The following is an 18,779-nucleotide window of genomic DNA, read 5'->3' on the forward strand; positions in this document are numbered from 1 at the left end:
AAAACAGAAGAGAAAGGGGAGACCTGATAGCAATATACAGAGTGATGATTGGCATGGAAAAATGGATAGGGAAGATCTGTGTATGTGGAATGAAAGAATGTCGAGAGGGCATGGGAAAAACTAAAATGGCCACTTATAGGAGAGATGTGAAAAAAATATAGCTTCCCTCATAGAAGGGTGGAAGCATGGAATAGTTTAGACGTGGAAGTGGTCAACGCAAGGAATATTCATGATTTTAAGAAAAAGCTGGACATTAATAGATATGGAGACGGGACAACACGAGCATAGCTCTTTTCCCGTATGTTACAATTAGGTAAATACACACACACACGAGCATAAAGCCCAGGCCCTGTAAAACTACAACTAGGTAAATACACACACACACACACACACACACACACACACACACACACACACACACACACACACACACACCAAAGATGTATTGAGACGTGGAACAGTTTAAATGAAGTAGTAGTGTCTGCATCGAGTGTGCATACTTTTAAAGTAAGATTGGATAAGTGTAGATATGGAGACGGGGCCACACGAGCATAAAAGGCCCTGGCCCAACTGTAAAACTACAACTACACAAATACACACACACACACACACACACACACACACACACACACACACACACACACACACACACACACACACACACACACACACACACACACACTAAGAACACAGGCTAAGAACTGAAAATGAAGAATTAAAAGTCCAAATAGCGAACTATAAGAAATTGATGGAAGAAGGACTCGGTAAAGCCGAGAAAGAAAAAGAAAAGCTAAAAGATCTAGTTAACAAAGAAGAAGAAAGAGTACAAGACGTGATTAAAAAAGAAGTACAAGCATGGAGAATCCAAGATAAGAAAGACAAGGAATCATTTCAAGAAGTATTTCAAGAACAGTTAAAAGAAAGAGATGAAAATATGACAAGCAAAATGATAGGAGTCCTCAAGAAAAAGAAAATTTAGTAAGAGAAATTGCGGAAAAAAGAAGAGTGTAATTATTTTGGACTGAAAGAAAAAATGTTGAATATAGACCAAGAAGGGAAAAAGACGAAATGAAATCAGTAAAAGACCTACTAAAACATCTGAATGACGAGGATAGACAGAACTTAGAAGAGGAAGTAGAAGAAATCCATAGAATGGGACCATATCAAGAAGGAACAGTGAGACCAATTAAGATATTACTAAAATCACAAGCAGCAGCAGAAGAAGTACTATATAGAAAAACGAAACTCAGAGAAACAGAAGGTTGCAAAGATATATATATAAAGAAAAATAGAAACGAGGAGGAAAGGAAGAGACACAATGAACTGGTGGCAGAAGCAAGAGAAAAAATAATGAAAGGTCAGAGGAGGAGAAGAAGGCATTTTTGGAGAATTATAGGAGACAGGATAAGGAAATGGTATATAAAAGAGAAAGAAGAGAAAAGAATGGAGCAAGTTTAACTAAAAATGATAAGAACAAGAGATTAAAAATGATGTATACAAACATAGATGGGATTTTATCTAGTAAATTAGAATTAAGAGATTACATAAAGAAAGAAGAACCAGATATTGTATGCCTGGTGGAAACAAAGTTAAATGAGGCAATAAAAATAGACATAGATAAAAGGTATAATATATGGAGGAGAGACAGAGTGGGTAAAGGAGGAGGAGGAGTCATGATGATGTTAAGGAAGGAGATAGTGGTAAATCAAGTGGAGTTTGGGGAAGGAAAATCAGAAATACTGTATGTTAAGATGCATATTAACAAAAGGAGTTAACAATCATTGGAACATATGTGCCACCAAAACAAACTCATGGACTAACCAAGAATATAGAGACATGATAGATGACACAATAAGGAGTCTTACAAGAATCATTAAGGAAAGGAGAAAAGTGATATTGATAGGAGATTTCAACTGTAAGGAGGTAGACTGGGAAAATTATGAAAGTGGTATGGGGAAGATGCCTGGGAGATAGATTCCTGAACCTAATGATAGATAATTTGATGGTCCAAAGAGTAAAGGAAAACACAAGATTCAGAGGAAACGATGAGCCGGCAAGATTAGACCTAGTTTTACAAGGGATATACCAATTAACGATGATATAAGATACAAGTGCCCATTGGGAAAGAGTGACCATGTAATATTAGAGATGGATATAGAAGAAGGAAAGGAAGATAGAGATGAATCATACAAAGGAGACCGATTAAATTACAGAAAGGCTGATATTGAGAATCTCAAGAACTATTTTAAAACGTAAACTGGGAGGAGATGGAAAACTCATTAACGGTTCAAGAGAAATATAACTTATTTTTGGAAATATACAAAACTGGGGTCAGGAATATGTTCAAATATAGACCTAAAGAAGAAGGAAAGAAAGATTGGTTTAATGCAAGATGTGCTAGGGCAAAGGAGAAACGAGATGGAGCATGGAAAAGGTGGAGAAGAAACAGAAATCCAGAAAATAAGGAAAACTTCAAAACAGCAAGAAATGAATATGCTAAGGTGAGAAAGGAAGAAGAAAAGAACTATGAAAAGGACATTGTTGAAAAATGTAAGGAACAACCAAAATTGTTCTACAGATTCATAAATGGAAAAATAAGACAAAAAGAAACAATAGAAAGGTTAAAAGGAGAAAACGGAATGGTGGAAGACCCAAAAGTATGGCAGAACTGTTAAATAGTAAATTTCATGAGGTCTTTACTAAGGAATCCAAATTTGAAAGACCACAGGGTAATAGAGAGACTGTCTATATGAAAGAGATTAAAGTAACCAAGCTTGAAATAAAAAGTTGATGACGGAATTGGATGAGGAAAAGGCAATGGGACCGGATGAAGTCTCAGGCAGAATACTGAAAGAATGTAGGAAGAACTAGCAAGTCCAATATACAACATCATAAAATGCTCAATAGAAAATGGAACAGTGCCAGTGGAGTGGAAAAGAGCTGAGGTGGTTCCCATATATAAGAGCGGAAGGAAGGAAGAACCTTTAAATTACAGGCCGGTATCACTAACTAGTGTAATATGCAAGATGTGTGAAAAGTAATAAAGAAGCAATGGATCGAGTTTCTTGAAGACAACAAAATATTATCAAATAGCCAATTTGGTTTTAGAAAAGGTCGGTCATGTGTGACAAATTTATTGAGTTTCTACTCTAGAATAGTTGATAAAGTACAAGAGAGAGGGATGGGTTGACTGTATTTATTTAGATCTAAAAAAGGCTTTTGATAAAGTGCCACATGAAAGATTACTATGGAAGTTAGAGGAGAAGGGTGGCTTAAAAGGAAGCACATTGAGATGGATGAAGAATTACTTAAGGGGAGAGAAATAAGGACGATAGTTAAAGATATGAAGTCCAAGTGGAGAACAGTAGACAGCGGAGTGCCACAGGGTCAGTATTGGCACCAATACTTTTTCTCGTATATATAAATGACATGCCAGAGGGAGTGAACAGCTACATAAATCTGTTTGCAGACGATGCGAAACTGTGCAGAGTCATTAAACAAAAGAGGATTGTGAAATACTACAGGAAGACTTAAACAAGATCTGGAAATGGAGCAAAAAATGGGAGATGGAATTCAATGTGGACAAAAGCCATGTCATGGAAATGGGAAAAAGTGAAAGACGACCAGTGGGAATCTATAAGATGGGAGATGGAGTAGAACTAGAAAAAGTAAAAAGGAAAAGGACTTGGAGTGACAATGGAAGAAAATAATCAACCGGTTAGCCATATTGATAGAATTTTCAGAGAGACGATAATTTGCTAAGGAATATTGGAGTAGCATTTCACTATATGGACAAGGAAATGATGAAGAAATTGATAAGTACTAAAATAAGACCTAGATTGGAATATGCAGGAGTTGTGTGGACTCACAAAAAAGAAACACATAAGAAAATTAGAGAGACTACAAAAAATGGCTACAAGAATGGTTCCAGAATTTAAAGGGATGGCATATGAGGAGAGACTAAAGGCTGTGGATCTACCAACCTTGGAGCAGAGAAGAGAGAGAGGGGATCTGATACAAGTTTATAAATTGATTAACGGAATGGATGAAGTGGATAATGAGAAACTGATCCTGAAAGAAGAATATGACTTTAGAAGCACAAGATCGCATAGTAAGAAACTAAGGAAGGGACGATGTCTGAGAGATGTTAAAAAATTTAGTTTCCCGCAAAGATGTGTTGAGACTTGGAACAGTTTGAGTGAGGAAGTGGTATCAGCAAAGAGTGTACATAGTTTTAAAGAAAAATTGGATAAGTGTAGATATGGAGACGGGACCACACGAGCATAAAGCCCAGGCCCTGTAAAACTACAACTAGGTAAATACAACTAGGTAAATACACACACACACACACATGATGATGACAATGTTGGTGAGGGAGAAAGAGAATTTGAAGGCTTTGATACGGCGCAAACTTCACTATTTGATAGTCTTGACTATCGAACGTAAGTTAGATAAATTGATAAAGGAGAGTATGGGAATGAAAGAGAATGAAGAACAGGATAAAGAGCTCCAGAAATTGAAAGAAAGGATAAAAAGAGTGTAATAAAACGAAACTAGGCTAAGAACCGAAAATGAAGAATTAAAATTGGAAGTAGCGAACTACAAGAAAGAAAAAGAGAAGCTAAAAGATCTAGTTAACAAAGAAGAAGAAAGAGTACAAGACTTGAATAAAAAAGAAGTACAAGCATGGAGAATCCAAGATAAGAAAGACAAGGAATCATTTCAAGAAGTATTTCAAGAACAGTTAAAAGAAAGAGATGAAAATATGACAAGCAAAATGATAGGAGTCCTCAAGAAAAAAAAATTTAGTAAGAGAAATTGCGGAAAAAAAAGAAGTGTAATTATTTTTGGACTGAAAGAAAAAAATGTTAAATATAGACCAAGAAGGAAAAAAAGACGAAATGAAATCAGTAAAAGACCTACTAAAACATCTGAATGACGAGGATAGACAGAACTTAGAAGAGGAAGTAGAAGAAATCCATAGAATGGGACCATATCAAGAAGGAACAGTGAGACCAATTAAGATATTACTAAAATCACAAGCAGCAGCAGAAGTACTATATAGAAAAACAAAACTCAGAGAAACAGAAGGTTGCAAAGATATATATATAAAGAAAAATAGAAACGAAGAGGAAAGGAAGAGACACAATGAACTGGTGGCAGAAGCAAGAGAAAAAATAATGAAAGGTCAGGGAGGAGAAGAAGGCATTTTTGGAGAATTATAGGAGACAGGATAAGGAAATGGTATATAAAAGAGAAAGAAGAGAAAAAATGGAGCAAGTTTAACTAAAAATGATAAGAACAAGAGATTAAAAATTATGTATACAAACATAGATGGGATTTTATCTAGTAAATTAGAATTAAGAGATTACATAAAGAAAGAAAAACCAGATATTGTATGTCTGGTGGAAACAAAGTTAAGTGAGGCAATAAAAATAGACATAGATAAAAGGTATAATATATGGAGGAGAGACAGAGTGGGTAAAGGAGGAGGAGGAGTCATGATGATGTTAAGGAAGGAGATAGTGGTAAATCAAGTGGAGTTTGGGGAAGGAAAATCAGAAGTACTGTATGTTAAGGTACATATTAATAAAAAGGAGTTAACAATCATTGGAACATATGTGCCACCAAAAACAAACTCATGGACTAACCAAGAATATAGAGACATGATAGATGATACAATAAGGAGTCTTACAAGAATCATTAAGGAAAGGAGAAAAGTGATATTGGTAGGAGATTTCAACTGTAAGGAGGTAGACTGGGAAAATTATGAAAGTGGTATGGGGGAAGATGCCTGGGGAGATAGATTCCTGAACCTAATGATAGATAATTTGATGGTCCAAAGAGTAAAGGAAAACACAAGATTCAGAGGAAACGATGAGCCGGCAAGATTAGACCTAGTTTTTACAAGGGATATACCAATTAACGATGATATAAGATACAAGTGCCCATTGGGAAAGAGTGACCATGTAATATTAGAAATAGATATAGAAGAAGGAAAGGAAGATAGAGATAAATCATACAAAGGAGACCGATTAGATTACAGAAAGGCTGATATTGAGAATCTCAAGAACTATTTTAAAAACGTAAACTGGGAGGAGATGGAAAACTCATTAACGGTTCAAGAGAAATATAACTTATTTTTGGAAATATACAAAACTGGGGTCAGGAATATGTCCCGAAATATAGACCTAAAGAAGAAGGAAAGAAAGATTGGTTTAATGCAAGATGTGCTGGGGCAAAGGAGAAATGAGATGGAGCACGGAAAAGGTGGAGAAGAAACAGAAATCCAGAAAATAAGGAAAACTTCAAAACAGCAAGAAATGAATATGCTAAGGTGAGAAAGGAAGAAGAAAGGAACTATGAAAAGGACATTGTCAAAAAATGTAAGGAACAACCAAAATTGTTCTACAGATTCATAAATGGAAAAATAAGACAAAAAGAAACAATAGAAAGGTTAAAAGGAGAAAACGGAATGGTGGAAGACCCAAAAAGCATGGCAGAACTGTTAAATAGTAAATTTCATGAGGTCTTTACTATGGAATCCAAATTTGAAAGACCACAGGGTAATAGAGAGACTGTCTATATGAAAGAGATTAAAGTAACCAAGGTTGAAATAAAAAAGTTGATGATGGAACTAGATGAGGAAAAGGCAATGGGACCGGATGAAGTCTCAGGCAGAATACTGAAAGAATGTAGGGAAGAACTAGCAAGTCCAATATACAACATCATAAAATGCTCAATTGAAAATGGAACAGTGCCAGTGGAGTGGAAAAGAGCTGAGGTGGTTCCCATATATAAGAGCGGAAGGAAGGAAGAACCTTTAAATTACAGACCGGTATCACTAACTAGTGTAATATGCAAGATGTGTGAAAAAGTAATAAAGAAGCAATGGATCGAGTTTCTTGAAGACAACAAAATATTATCAAATAGCCAATTTGGTTTTAGAAAAGGTCGGTCATGTGTAACAAATTTATTGAGTTTTTACTCTAGAATAGTTGATAAAGTACAAGAGAGAGAGGGATGGGTTGACTGTATTTATTTACATTTAAAAAAGGCGTTTGATAAAGTGCCACATTAAAGATTACTATGGAAGTTAGAGGAAAAGGGTGGCTTAAAAGGAAGCACCTTGAGATGGATGAAGAATTACTTAAGGGGGAGAGAAATAAGGACGATAGTTAAAGATATGAAGTCCAAGTGGAGAACAGTAGACAGCGGAGTGCCACAGGGGTCAGTATTGGCGCCAATACTTTTCCTCGTATATATAAATGACATGCCAGAGGGAGTGAACAGCTACATAAATCTGTTTGCGGACGATGCGAAACTGTGCAGAGTCATTAAACAAAAGAGGATTGTGAAATACTACAGGAAGACTTAAACAAGATCTGGAAATGGAGCAAAAAATGGGAGATGGAATTCAATGTGGACAAAAGCCATGTCATGGAAATGGGAAAAAGTGAAAGACGACCAGTGGGAATCTATAAGATGGGAGATGGAGTAGAAATAAAAAAAGTAAATAAGGAAAAGGACTTGGGAGTGACAATGGAAGAAAATAATCAACTGGTAAGCCATATTGATAGAATTTTCAGAGAGACGTATAATTTGCTAAGGAATATTGGAGTAGCATTTCACTATATGGACAAGGAAATGATGAAGAAATTGATAAGTACTAAAATAAGACCTAGATTGGAATATGCAGGAGTTGTGTGGACTCCCCATAAAAAGAAACACATAAGAAAATTAGAGACTACAAAAAATGGCTACAAGAATGGTTCCAGAATTTAAAGGGATGACATATGAGGAGAGACTAAAGGCTATGGATCTACCAACCTTGGAGCAGAGAAGAGAGAGAGGGGATCTGATACAAGTTTATAAATTGATTAATGGAATGGATGAAGTGGATAATGAGAAACTGATCCTGAGAGAAGAATATGACTTTAGAAGTACAAGATCGCATAGTAAGAAACTAAGGAAGGGACGTTGTCTGAGAGATGTTAAAAAATTTAGTTTCCCGCAAAGATGTGTTGAGACTTGGAACAGTTTGAGTGAGAAAGTGGTGTCAGCAAAGAGTGTACATAGTTTTAAAGAAAAATTGGATAAGTGTAGATATGGAGACGGGACCACACGAGCATAAAGCCCAGGCCCTGTAAAACTACAACTAGGTAAATACACAGACGATGTCTGAGAGATGTTAAAAAATTTAGTTTCCCGCAAAGATCTGTTGAGACTTGGAACAGTTTGAGTGAGGAAGTGGTGTCAGCAAAGAGTGTATATAGTTTTAAAGAAAAATTGGATAAGTGTAGATATGGAGACGGGATTACACGAGCATAAAGCCCAGGCCCTGTAAAACTACAACTAGGTAAATACACACACGAGAGAGACACTGTCGAGGGCGGACGCACTGGCGTGGTTCCGACGATCTGCTGATCTTCACTACATACCTGTTGTATAGTATTTACAGTGGCCTGGGCAGGTAGTGTGGACTCTTTTTTTTTTTTTTGTGAAATCAATTATTAAGGAATGATGATTGAAAAAGATTCCATCAAAATGCAGACATGAGAATAGAGAAGGGGCTGATGATGACTATGTTGGTGAGGGAGAACGCGTATTCGAAGGCTTCGATATGACGACTACTTAACTACTTAAGAGGGTGTCAGATATTGAATGTAAACTAGATAAATTGATAAATGAGAATATGTAAATGAAAGAGAATGAAGAACAGGAAAAGGAGATTATAAGACTGAGAGAAAAAATAAGAAAAGTGGAAGAAAATGAAGCTAGGCTAAGAGCGGAAAATAAAGAACTAAAAAAGGAAGTAGCTAGCTACAAGACATTGATGGAGGAAGGACTCGGTAAAGCCGAGAAAGAAAAAGAGAAGCTGAAAGATCTAGTAAACAAGGAAGAGGAAAGAGTACAGAATGTGATTAAAAAAGAAGTACAAGCATGGAGAGTCCAAGATAAGAAAGATAAGGCCGATTTTCAGGAGGTGATTCAAGAACAACTTAAAAAGAAGAAAATATGACAAACAAAATTATAGGAGTCTCAAGACAAAAGAAAATCTAGTTAGAGAAATTGCAGAAAAAAAGAAGTGTAGTCGTATTTGGAATAAAAGAAAAAAATAAATAAAATATAGACCAAAAAGAGAAAAAGAAGAAATGAAATCAGTCAAAAACTTACTGAAGAATCTAAATGACGAAGATAGGCAGAACTTGGAAGATGAAGTAGAAGAAATAAACAGAATGGGACCATATCAAGAAGGAAAAACGAGACCAATTAAAATATTACTAAAATCACAAGCAGCAACAGAAGAAATATTATATAGAACATCAAAACTTAGAGAAACAGAAGGCTGCAAGGATATCTATATAAAGAAAAAAAAAAAAAAAAAAAAGAGGAAGAAAGGAAGAGATACAATGAACTGGCAGCAGCAGTAAGGGAAAAAAATAATGAAAGGTCAGAAGAGGAAAAAAACATTTTTTTAGGGAATTCTAGGAGACAGGATAAGGAAATGGTATATAAACGAGAAGGAAGAGAAAAAAGTGGAACAAGTTTAACTAAAAATGATAAAGGGAAGAGACTAAAAGTGATGTATACGAACATAGATGGGGTTTTATCAAGTAAACTAGAATTAAGAGATTACATAAAGAAAGAAAATCCAGATATTGTATACCTGGCTGAAACAAAACTAAATGAGGCAATCAAAATAGACTTGGATAATAACTATAATGTATGGAGAAGAGACAGAGTGGGTAAAGGAGGAGGAGGAGTCATGATAAAGTTAAGGAAGGAGATAGTGATAAACAAAGTGGAATATAGGGAAGGAAAAGCAGAAGTATTGTATGTTAAGATGCATATTAATAAAAAAGAGTTAACAATCATTGTAACATATGTGCCACCAAAAACAAATTCATGGACCAATCAAGAATATAGAGACATGATAGATGACACAATAAGGAGTCTAACGAGAATAGTTAAGAAAGGAAAAAAGTTATATTAGTAGGAGATTTCAACTGTAAAGAAGTGGACTGGGAAAATTACGAAAGTGGTATGGGGGAAGAAGCCTGGGGAGAAAGATTCTTGAACCTAATGATAGACAATATGATGGACCAGAGAGTAAAGGAATGCACAAGATTCAGACCTAGTTTTTACAAGGGGTATACAAATGAATGGTGATATAAGATATAAGTGCCCATTGGGAAAGAGTGACCATGTAATATTAGAAATAGATATAGAAGAGGGAAAGGAAGATAGAAATGATTCATACAAAGGAGACCGATTAAATTACAGAAAGGCTGATATTGAGAATCTCAGGAACTATTTTAAAAACGTAAACTGGTAGGAGATGGAAAACTCAGAGACGATGCAATAGAAGTATAACTTATTTTTGGAAATATAAAAAACAGGAGTCTGGGAATGTCCCGAAATATAGACCTAAAGAAGGAAAGAAAGATTAGTTTAATGCAAGGTGTGCTAGGGCAAAGGAGGAAAGAGATGGAGGATGGAAAAGGTGGAGGAGAAATAGAAATCCAACAAATGGGAAAACTTCAAGGCAGCGAGAAATGAATTATGCTAAGGTGAGGAAGGAAGAGGAAAATAACTTTGAAAAGGACATTGTCGTAAAATGTAAGGAGCAACCAAAATTGTTCTATAGATTCACAAATGGAAAAATTAGACAAAGAGAAACAATAGAAAGGTTAAAAGGAGAGAACGGGATGGTGGAAGACCCAAAAAGTATGGCAGAACTATTAAATAATAAATTCCAGGAGGTCTTTACTAAGGAATCTAAATTTGAAAGGCCACAGGGTAGTAGAGAGACACTCTATATGAAAGAGATTAAAGTAACCAAGCTTGAAATAAAAGAATTAATGAAGGAACTGGATGAAGACAAGGCAATGGGACCAGATGAAGTCTCAGGCAGAATACTGAAAGAATGTAGGGAAGAACTGGCAAGTCCTATATACAACATCATAAAATGCTCAATAGAAAATGGAACAGTACCAGTAAAATGAAAAAGAGCTGAGGTGGTTCCCATATATAAGAGTGGAAGGAAGGAAGAATCTTTAAATTATAGACCGGTATCACTAACTAGTGTAATATGCAAGATGTGTGAAAGAATGATAAAGAAACTGGATCGAGTTCCTTGAAGACAACAAATTAATATCAAATAGCCAATTTGGTTTTAGGAAAAGACAGTCTTGTGTAACTAATTTATTGAGTTTCTATTCTAGAATAGTTGATAGAGTACAAGAGAGAGAGGGATGGGTTGACTGTATTTATTTGGATTTAAAAAAGGCGTTTGACAAAGTGCGACATGCAAGATTACTATGGAAGTTAGAGAAGGGTGGCTTAAAAGGCAACACATTGAGATGGATAGAAAATTATTTGAGGGGGAGAGAAATAAGGACGGTAGTTAAAGATATGAAGTCCAAGTGGAGAGCAATAGAAAGCGGAGTGCCACAGGGGTCAGTATTGGCACCAATACTTATCCTCATTTATATTAACGACATGCCAGAAGGAGTGAACAGCTACATAAATCTGTTTGCAGATGATACGAAACTGTGCAGAGTTATAAAGCAAAAAGAGGATTGTGAAATACTGCAAGAAGACCTAAATAAGATATGGGAATGGAGCAAAAGTGGAAATGGAATTCAATGTGAACAAAAGCCATGTCATGGAAATGGGAAAGAGTGAAAGACAACCCGTGGGAATCTATAAGATGGGAGATGGAGTAGAACTGGAGAAAGTAAAAAAGGAAAAGGACTTAGGAGTGACGATGGAAGAAAACAATCAACCAGTAAGCTATATTGATAGAATTTTTAGAGAAACATATAATTTGCTAAGGAATATTGGAGTAGCATTTCACCACATGGACAAAGAAATGATGAAGAAATTGATAAGTACTATAATAAGACCCAGGTTGTAATATTCAGGAGTAGTGTGGAACCCTTATAAAAAGAAACACATAAGGAAATTGGAGAGACTACAAAAAATGGCTACAAGAATGATTCCATAATTTGAAGGGATGACATATGAGGAGAGACTAAAGGCTATGGATCTATCAACCCTGGAACAAAGAAGGGAGAGAGGAGACCTGATACAAGTTTTTAAATTAATCAACGTAATGGACCAAGTGGATAATGAGAAACTGATCCTGAGAGAAGAATATGACATTCGAAGCACAAGATCGCATAGTAAAAAGCTGAGAAAAGGAAGATGTCTGAGAGATGTTAAAAAATATAGTTTTCCGCAAAGATGTATTGAGACGTGGAACAGTTTAAATGAAGAAGTAGTGTCTGCAACGAGTGTGCATACTTTTAAAGTAAGATTGGATAAGTGTAGATATGGAGACGGGGCCACACGAGCATAAAGCCCAGGCCCTGTAAAACTACAACTAGGTAAATACACACACACACACACACACAGTATTGGTGCCAATACTTTGTCTCATATATATAAACGATATGCCAGAGGGAGTGAACATCTACATAAATCTGTTTGTGGACGATGCGAAACTTTGCAAAGTTATAAAGGAAAAAGACGATTGGGAATTACTGCAGGATGACCTAAATAAAATCTGGAAATGGAGTAAAGAGTGGGAAATGGAATTCAATGTGGACAAAAGCCATGTCATACAAATGGGAAAGAGTGAAAGACGACCAGTGGGAATCTATAAGATGGGAGATGGAGTAGAACTGGAGAAAGTAAAAAAGGAAAAGGACTTGGGAGTGACGATGGAAGAAAACAATCAACCGGTAAGCCATATTGATAGAATTTTCAGAGAGACATATAATTTGCTAAGGAATATTGGAATAGCATTTCACTACATGGACAAAGAAATGATGAAGAAACTGACAAGTACTATAATAAGACCCAGATTGGAGTATGAAGAAGTAGTGTGGACCCCTCACAAAAAGAAACACATAAGGAAGCTGGAGAGACTACAAAAAATGGCTACAAGAATGGTTCCAGAACTTGAAGGGATGACATATGAGGAGAGACTAAAGGCTATGGATCTTCCAACATTGGAGCAAAGAAGGGAGAGAGGGGATCTCATACAAGTTTATAAATTGATAAACGGAAACGACCAAGTGGACAATGAGTATCTGATCCTGAGAGAAGAATATGCCAGTCGAAGCACAAGATCGCAGTAAGAAGCTGAGGAAGGGAAGATGTGTAAGAGATATTAAAAAGTATAGTTTCCTGCAAAGATGTATTTAGACGTGGAACAGTTTGAGTGAGGAAGTGGTGTCAGCAACGAGTGTGCATAGTTTTAAAGAAAAATTTGATAACTGTAGATATGGAGACGGGGCTGCACGAGCATAAAGCCCAGGCCCTGTAAAACTACAACTAGGTAAATACAACTAGGAAACTACATAGGAAATTTGTATTATTGGTGCAGTACAGTGGAATCTAGGTTCATGAATATCTCATTGTATGAACAAATCCGCTGACTAACCAAATTTTTCAACAAATGTCGTGTTGGTCCAAGAATAGAGTTGCTGGCTTTGGATGTGAGAGGATGTTGCATAAAACATTAATTCTCATGGTACCATACTCTAACCAGTGTTTCTTGTGATGTGTGTGTGTATTTACCTTGGCCAGTCCATCTCCATACTGTACCCTTTCCATATATATATATATATATATATATATATATATATATATATATATATATATATATATATATATATATCCTCGAGTCATTATCAGTATTCCTCCTGCTTTTCCCCTTCTGTTTCTCCTCCAAACTTTATATCCCTGATCTTTAAAATTCACTTAGATGTCTTCACTTAATTTTGTGTTACACATACATACCATGTCTGGTCCTTTTTCCATTATATAATCTCTCATTTTGAAGCATCCTGATATAAATCCATCTCTATTTGTGTACATGACTCTTAATGCTTTCCTTCCCCTTCCCAATTATACCATTTCCTCAGCCTCATATCTAGCACTCTCCAGTAGAATTTCTTCTCTTTCTCTGTCCTTCTCTTGTTTTTTTCTTAGCTTCACTTCTCAGTTCTCTTGTCTTTTTCCCTTTCTACCTGATTCATCTCTCTCCTTATCCAATATTTTTATATTCTGCCTCACCAATCAGTTTTCCAGTCCTCACTAATATTTCTTCTACCACTACTTGCAATCTCATTTTAACTTTTAGTGGTCTTTTATTTCCCTCACTATATTCACCAAGTGTATATTTCCTCTATTTCTTTCTCAAGACTGTACTTCATCGTGAACTACTGATATAATTTCCTTAACCATCTCTTTCTCCTCCTCCCTGACAAATTTCACAGGATTCTTTTTTTCTTCTAGACCATATATAACTATGCACTTCTTTTTGACCACTATATCTCTCACTAATTCTTCCTTTTCTTTGATTACTTGTATGACTGTGTCTTTCGTTTTCTCTCTTATTTGTTGCCTGACTACTTCAGCAAAATTTACCTTTTCTTCCTCTTGTTCTTTTCCCAGACCTTCCTCCATTCCTCTAGTTTTGTTTCACTTATCCCCTTTCCTGTTTCCACATTAGGGTCTAGGTTTTTCTTGAGTCTCCATAGTTTTCACATTTGCCCTTAAGGATGCTATTTTCTCTTTTTATTTTGTCCAGAGTTTTCTTTGTATCATTGTTCATTGTAACCGTGCTCTCTAACTTTTCACACCTTTCTCTCAAATTTAGATTTTCCGTGATCAGCTCATCCTGTTGTTCAAAAATCCTGGCAACTGTGTCCTTCATAACTCTAAGTTCTCTGTCCACTGAGATAATCCTTCTCATGTTGGCTCTTTCCTTCCTAAATCTGGAGAATTCCCTCTCTTTACTCCAAATCTTCTAGCTGCCTTAATCCTAGAGGTGTTTCAATAATTTCACTCCTTTGCCCTTTTGGTTGGGTTCCCTTGTTTACATAGACAGCAGTGCCGACCATATTCTCATCACCTTCCATAGCTCGTCTTGGCCTCAATACAAGTAAATTCAATGTATTTTTGGAGACAGTGTCACTATCCTAGCCTGCTTTCCTCCCGTAACACATCATCAGGTTTGCTGTGCTTCATGGTCAGGTCTTGGCAGTTTATCCACACCGGAGCACTTATCTTTTGCGTCCATCTTGAACAATGTCTCGTGTGATTCTGTGTGTGTTTGCATTAAATTGGCCCTTATTATGCCTCCCAAGATAGTGAAAGGTGTTAGTGATAATGGTGTTAAGAAGCTGAAGCATAATACAATAGAAATAAAGATATACTAGCAAAGTATCTTGAAAATGCTATTACAGATCAACCCACACAAATAAAAACAGAAGATAAAAACTTTATTACAAATGTGGAACACTAGAAAAAACATTATATCCTTATATAGATGCTTTACTTGTATGACAAGTCTCAGGAATCACGAGATTCCATGAGATATTTGTTTAAGCTGCCATATTTGCCATCACAGCTGATCACAACACAGACACCTCAGGAAAGCTTTTGGGGCATGATAAATGTTGTCAGGAAGATCAGCATATACTGTCTTGTTGTCAGTTAGATGCCGTTATTATAGCAATGACAATCCTTTGTTTATTCCAGCTAAGAGGCCCACAAAAGCATTTGACAGAGGATTATGTGCCGTAGGGAGCGTGTGGTGCATGCTGAATCACTCTCTCAAACATAACCCTAGGGTCTAGGAATGGATTAATCTATTTTACATTGATTCCTATGGGAAAATAGTTTTAGTTCATGAACATTTTAGTTCGTGAATGGCCTTCAGGAATGAATTTAGTTCATCAACTGAGGTTTCACTGTATATACTTCATGTAATTATTTTTTATGTATTTTTAGAATTTTTTAAATGATCATTTGGATGAATTATTTATTTTGTTAATTTATTTATTTTTAGGAGACTGGCGATGCTCTGTACAACTTCACCGGCAACTTTGCAGGAGCTTCAGCAGGAACACAGGTACTTGTAACTTGAGACTTTGTTTTAAATCTTTATACTTAAGACATATTCATAAGTTCTGCCATGTACTGATGGGGTTATTTTACATGAATGGAGGGCATTTTTGAGCAAAGGAGAGTTTTAATACCTTGCTCTCTCTCTCTCTCTCTCTCTCTCTCTCTCTCTCTCTCTCTCTCTCTCTCTCTCTCTCTCTCTCTCTCTCCCCCCCCATGTTGGTGGTGATGCATCTTTGTTTTGAAGAACATACATAACATAACCATAGGCTTGTGCGTTTTACCATTGTAAAATTGAATGCATCTTTATAGTTGGACAGGAAAGTTACTCACTTTAATATTGTAAGGTTTATATGTATAGGTATTGGTGCGATATATGGGTCCTACAGGCATCGCACAAACTGAAATCACACCCAAAAAAAAACTATTTTTCCCATAAGAAACAAAGGATAATAAGGGGGATGGGGTTTTGACCCCTCAAAGTTCCATTTTTTCAATGAAAAAACACATTTATTTGACTATTAAAGTGAACATGTTAAAAAAATGTATCATTCTAAACCTATATGTAACACTAAGGTGTAAATAAAGCACCCATCAACACTTTACATGATACGTCCTCACTTCTCACAGTCCCTCACAGTCACTCGCCATCATTTTCTGTGCTGGCTGTGACTGTAATCACATGGGAGAGCTGTAAGCATTGCACTGGTAGTGAAAGCAGCTGCCTTTCGACAGGCAGCTGAACTACGCATCTGGCGCACTGTTTGAAATGCGGTTGGGGGAAATCGCATCTTAGCGAAGAGATCGCACAATTTTAATTAATTATGATATTTTTAGTGTCGCATCTTAGTGAATTAACACATAAAGAACACATAGAAAACGAGAAATACCTGTATGTTATACATTTGGAAATGTGACAGTAAGGCTGTAATTTATATATATATTATATACTATTACCATAACTGTTTAGCATATATTGATGGTAAATAATTTCTGAAACCAAAACAACTGGAAAACATTTGTATCTATGCAATTTGATCTGCTAAAGAAGTTGATTCATATAACTCAATTGTTTTCATAACCTAAAATATTTTAGATTACTGAAACTTCTTGGTAGTTGGTAGTGTCATATATGATTTACATGAGACTGTTTTGTATGCTCATCTAACTTTCTTTTGATGTAACAGGGAAAAACTGGCCAAGGGTAACAATATAAAAAAAAGGCTGGTCTGAAAGAGTTTGCGAAATTAGAAGTACAGAATTAGGCAGGGATTTCCAGAGTATACCATAGAAAGGTATGAATGATTGAGAGTACTGGTTAACTCTTGCATTAGAAAGTTGGACAGAATAGGGGTGAGAAGAAGAAGAAAGCCTTGTGCAGCGATGCCACATGAGGAGTGGAGGCATGCAATTAGCAAGATCAGATGAACAGTTAGCATGAAAACAGCAGTAGAAGATAGCAAGAGATGCAACATTCCAGTGATGAGAAAGGGCTGAAGACTTTCAGTCAGAGGAGGGGAGTTCATGAGACAAAAAGCTTTTGATTCCACCCGATCTAATAAAACTGTGTAAGTGGATTCCCCCTGAATAATGCAAAGAATACTCCATACATGGGCAGATAAGGCCTTTGAACAGAGTTAGCAGGTGGTGTGGGGGTGAGAAAAACTGGCAGAGATGCCTCAGAATGCCTAACTTCATAGAAACTGTTTTAGTAAGAGATGAGATGTGAAGTTTGCAGTTCAGATTATGAGTAAAGAACAAACTGAGGCTATCCAGTGTAGAAGAGTGGGACATTTGAGCGTTATTGAAGCAGAGGATATAGTTGTCTGGAAGGTTGTGTTGAGTTGATAGGTGGAGGAATTAAATTTTTGAGGCATTGAACACAACTAAGTTTTCTATACTACAATCAGAAATCTTAGAAAGATCAGAAGTCAGACGTTCTGTGGCATCCCTGCGGGAACTGTTAACTTCTCTGAAAAGATATGGAAAATTTTAGGGTGTTATCATCAGCGTAGGAGTAGATGGGGCAAGAAGTTTGGTTAAGAATATTATTAATGAATGATAGGAAGAGAGTGGGTGACAAAACAGAATCCTAAGGAGTACCACTGTTAATAGATTTAGAACAGGGGTGGACAAACTTTTCAGTGCTAGGGCCACATTAATAAAAATTGAAACCTTATAGGGTCGCATACTATATTAACCCAAAATCATTAATATTTAAAATACAAAATTAAAGTCTTCTAAAGAGAAAGCCACTCCCACATGCATGTGCACACTTGCAGGAAGAAAATTAAATACTCACAATACTATTTGGCATTGTTTGTTAACTTACTCTTTCAAATTTACTAACATTTGTCGAGTCACATGAAATCCTTTGCCAGGCCACATGCGATCCACGGGCCATAGCTTGCCCACACCTGATGTAGAAGAACAGTGGCCATCTACCACAGCAGCAATAAAACCGTCCAAGAGAAAACTTGAGATAAAGTTGCTGAGAGAAGGACAGAAACTGTAGGAGGGTAGTTTTGAGATCAAAGCTTTGTGCCAGACTATTAAAAGCTTTTGATATGTCTAAGGTAACAGCAAAAGTTTCACCTAAATCTCTAAAAGAGGATGACCAAGACTCAGTAAGGAAAGCCAGAAGACCCCCAGTAGAGTGGCTTTGATGGAAGCCTTACTGGTAATCAGATAGATGATTGTGAAGTGACATGTTTAAGAATCTTCCTTTTGAGGATAAATTGAAAAATTTTAGACAAGTGAGAGATTAAATCTATAGGGCAGTAGTTTGAAGGATTAGAACAGTCACCCATTTTAGGAACAGGGTGAATGTAGGCAAACTTTCTGCAAGAAGG

At 36.2% G+C, this 18,779-nt stretch overlaps 1 protein-coding gene across 2 annotated transcripts in view; it reads left to right on the forward strand.

Moving 5' to 3' along the window:
- Window positions 1-18,779, forward strand: part of LOC123517189 (zinc finger protein 219-like) — a 173,181-nt gene that overhangs the window by 112,058 nt on the left and 42,344 nt on the right. For both annotated transcript variants that reach the window (XM_045277192.1, XM_045277193.1), the window contains exon 2: window positions 15,872-15,934. In XM_045277192.1, the coding sequence (XP_045133127.1) occupies window positions 15,872-15,934 (63 nt within the window). The remainder of the gene's footprint in view (window positions 1-15,871; window positions 15,935-18,779) is intronic.

This window comes from Portunus trituberculatus, chromosome 41, assembly GCF_017591435.1.
Source record: "Portunus trituberculatus isolate SZX2019 chromosome 41, ASM1759143v1, whole genome shotgun sequence".
Taxonomy (NCBI): domain Eukaryota; kingdom Metazoa; phylum Arthropoda; class Malacostraca; order Decapoda; family Portunidae; genus Portunus; species Portunus trituberculatus.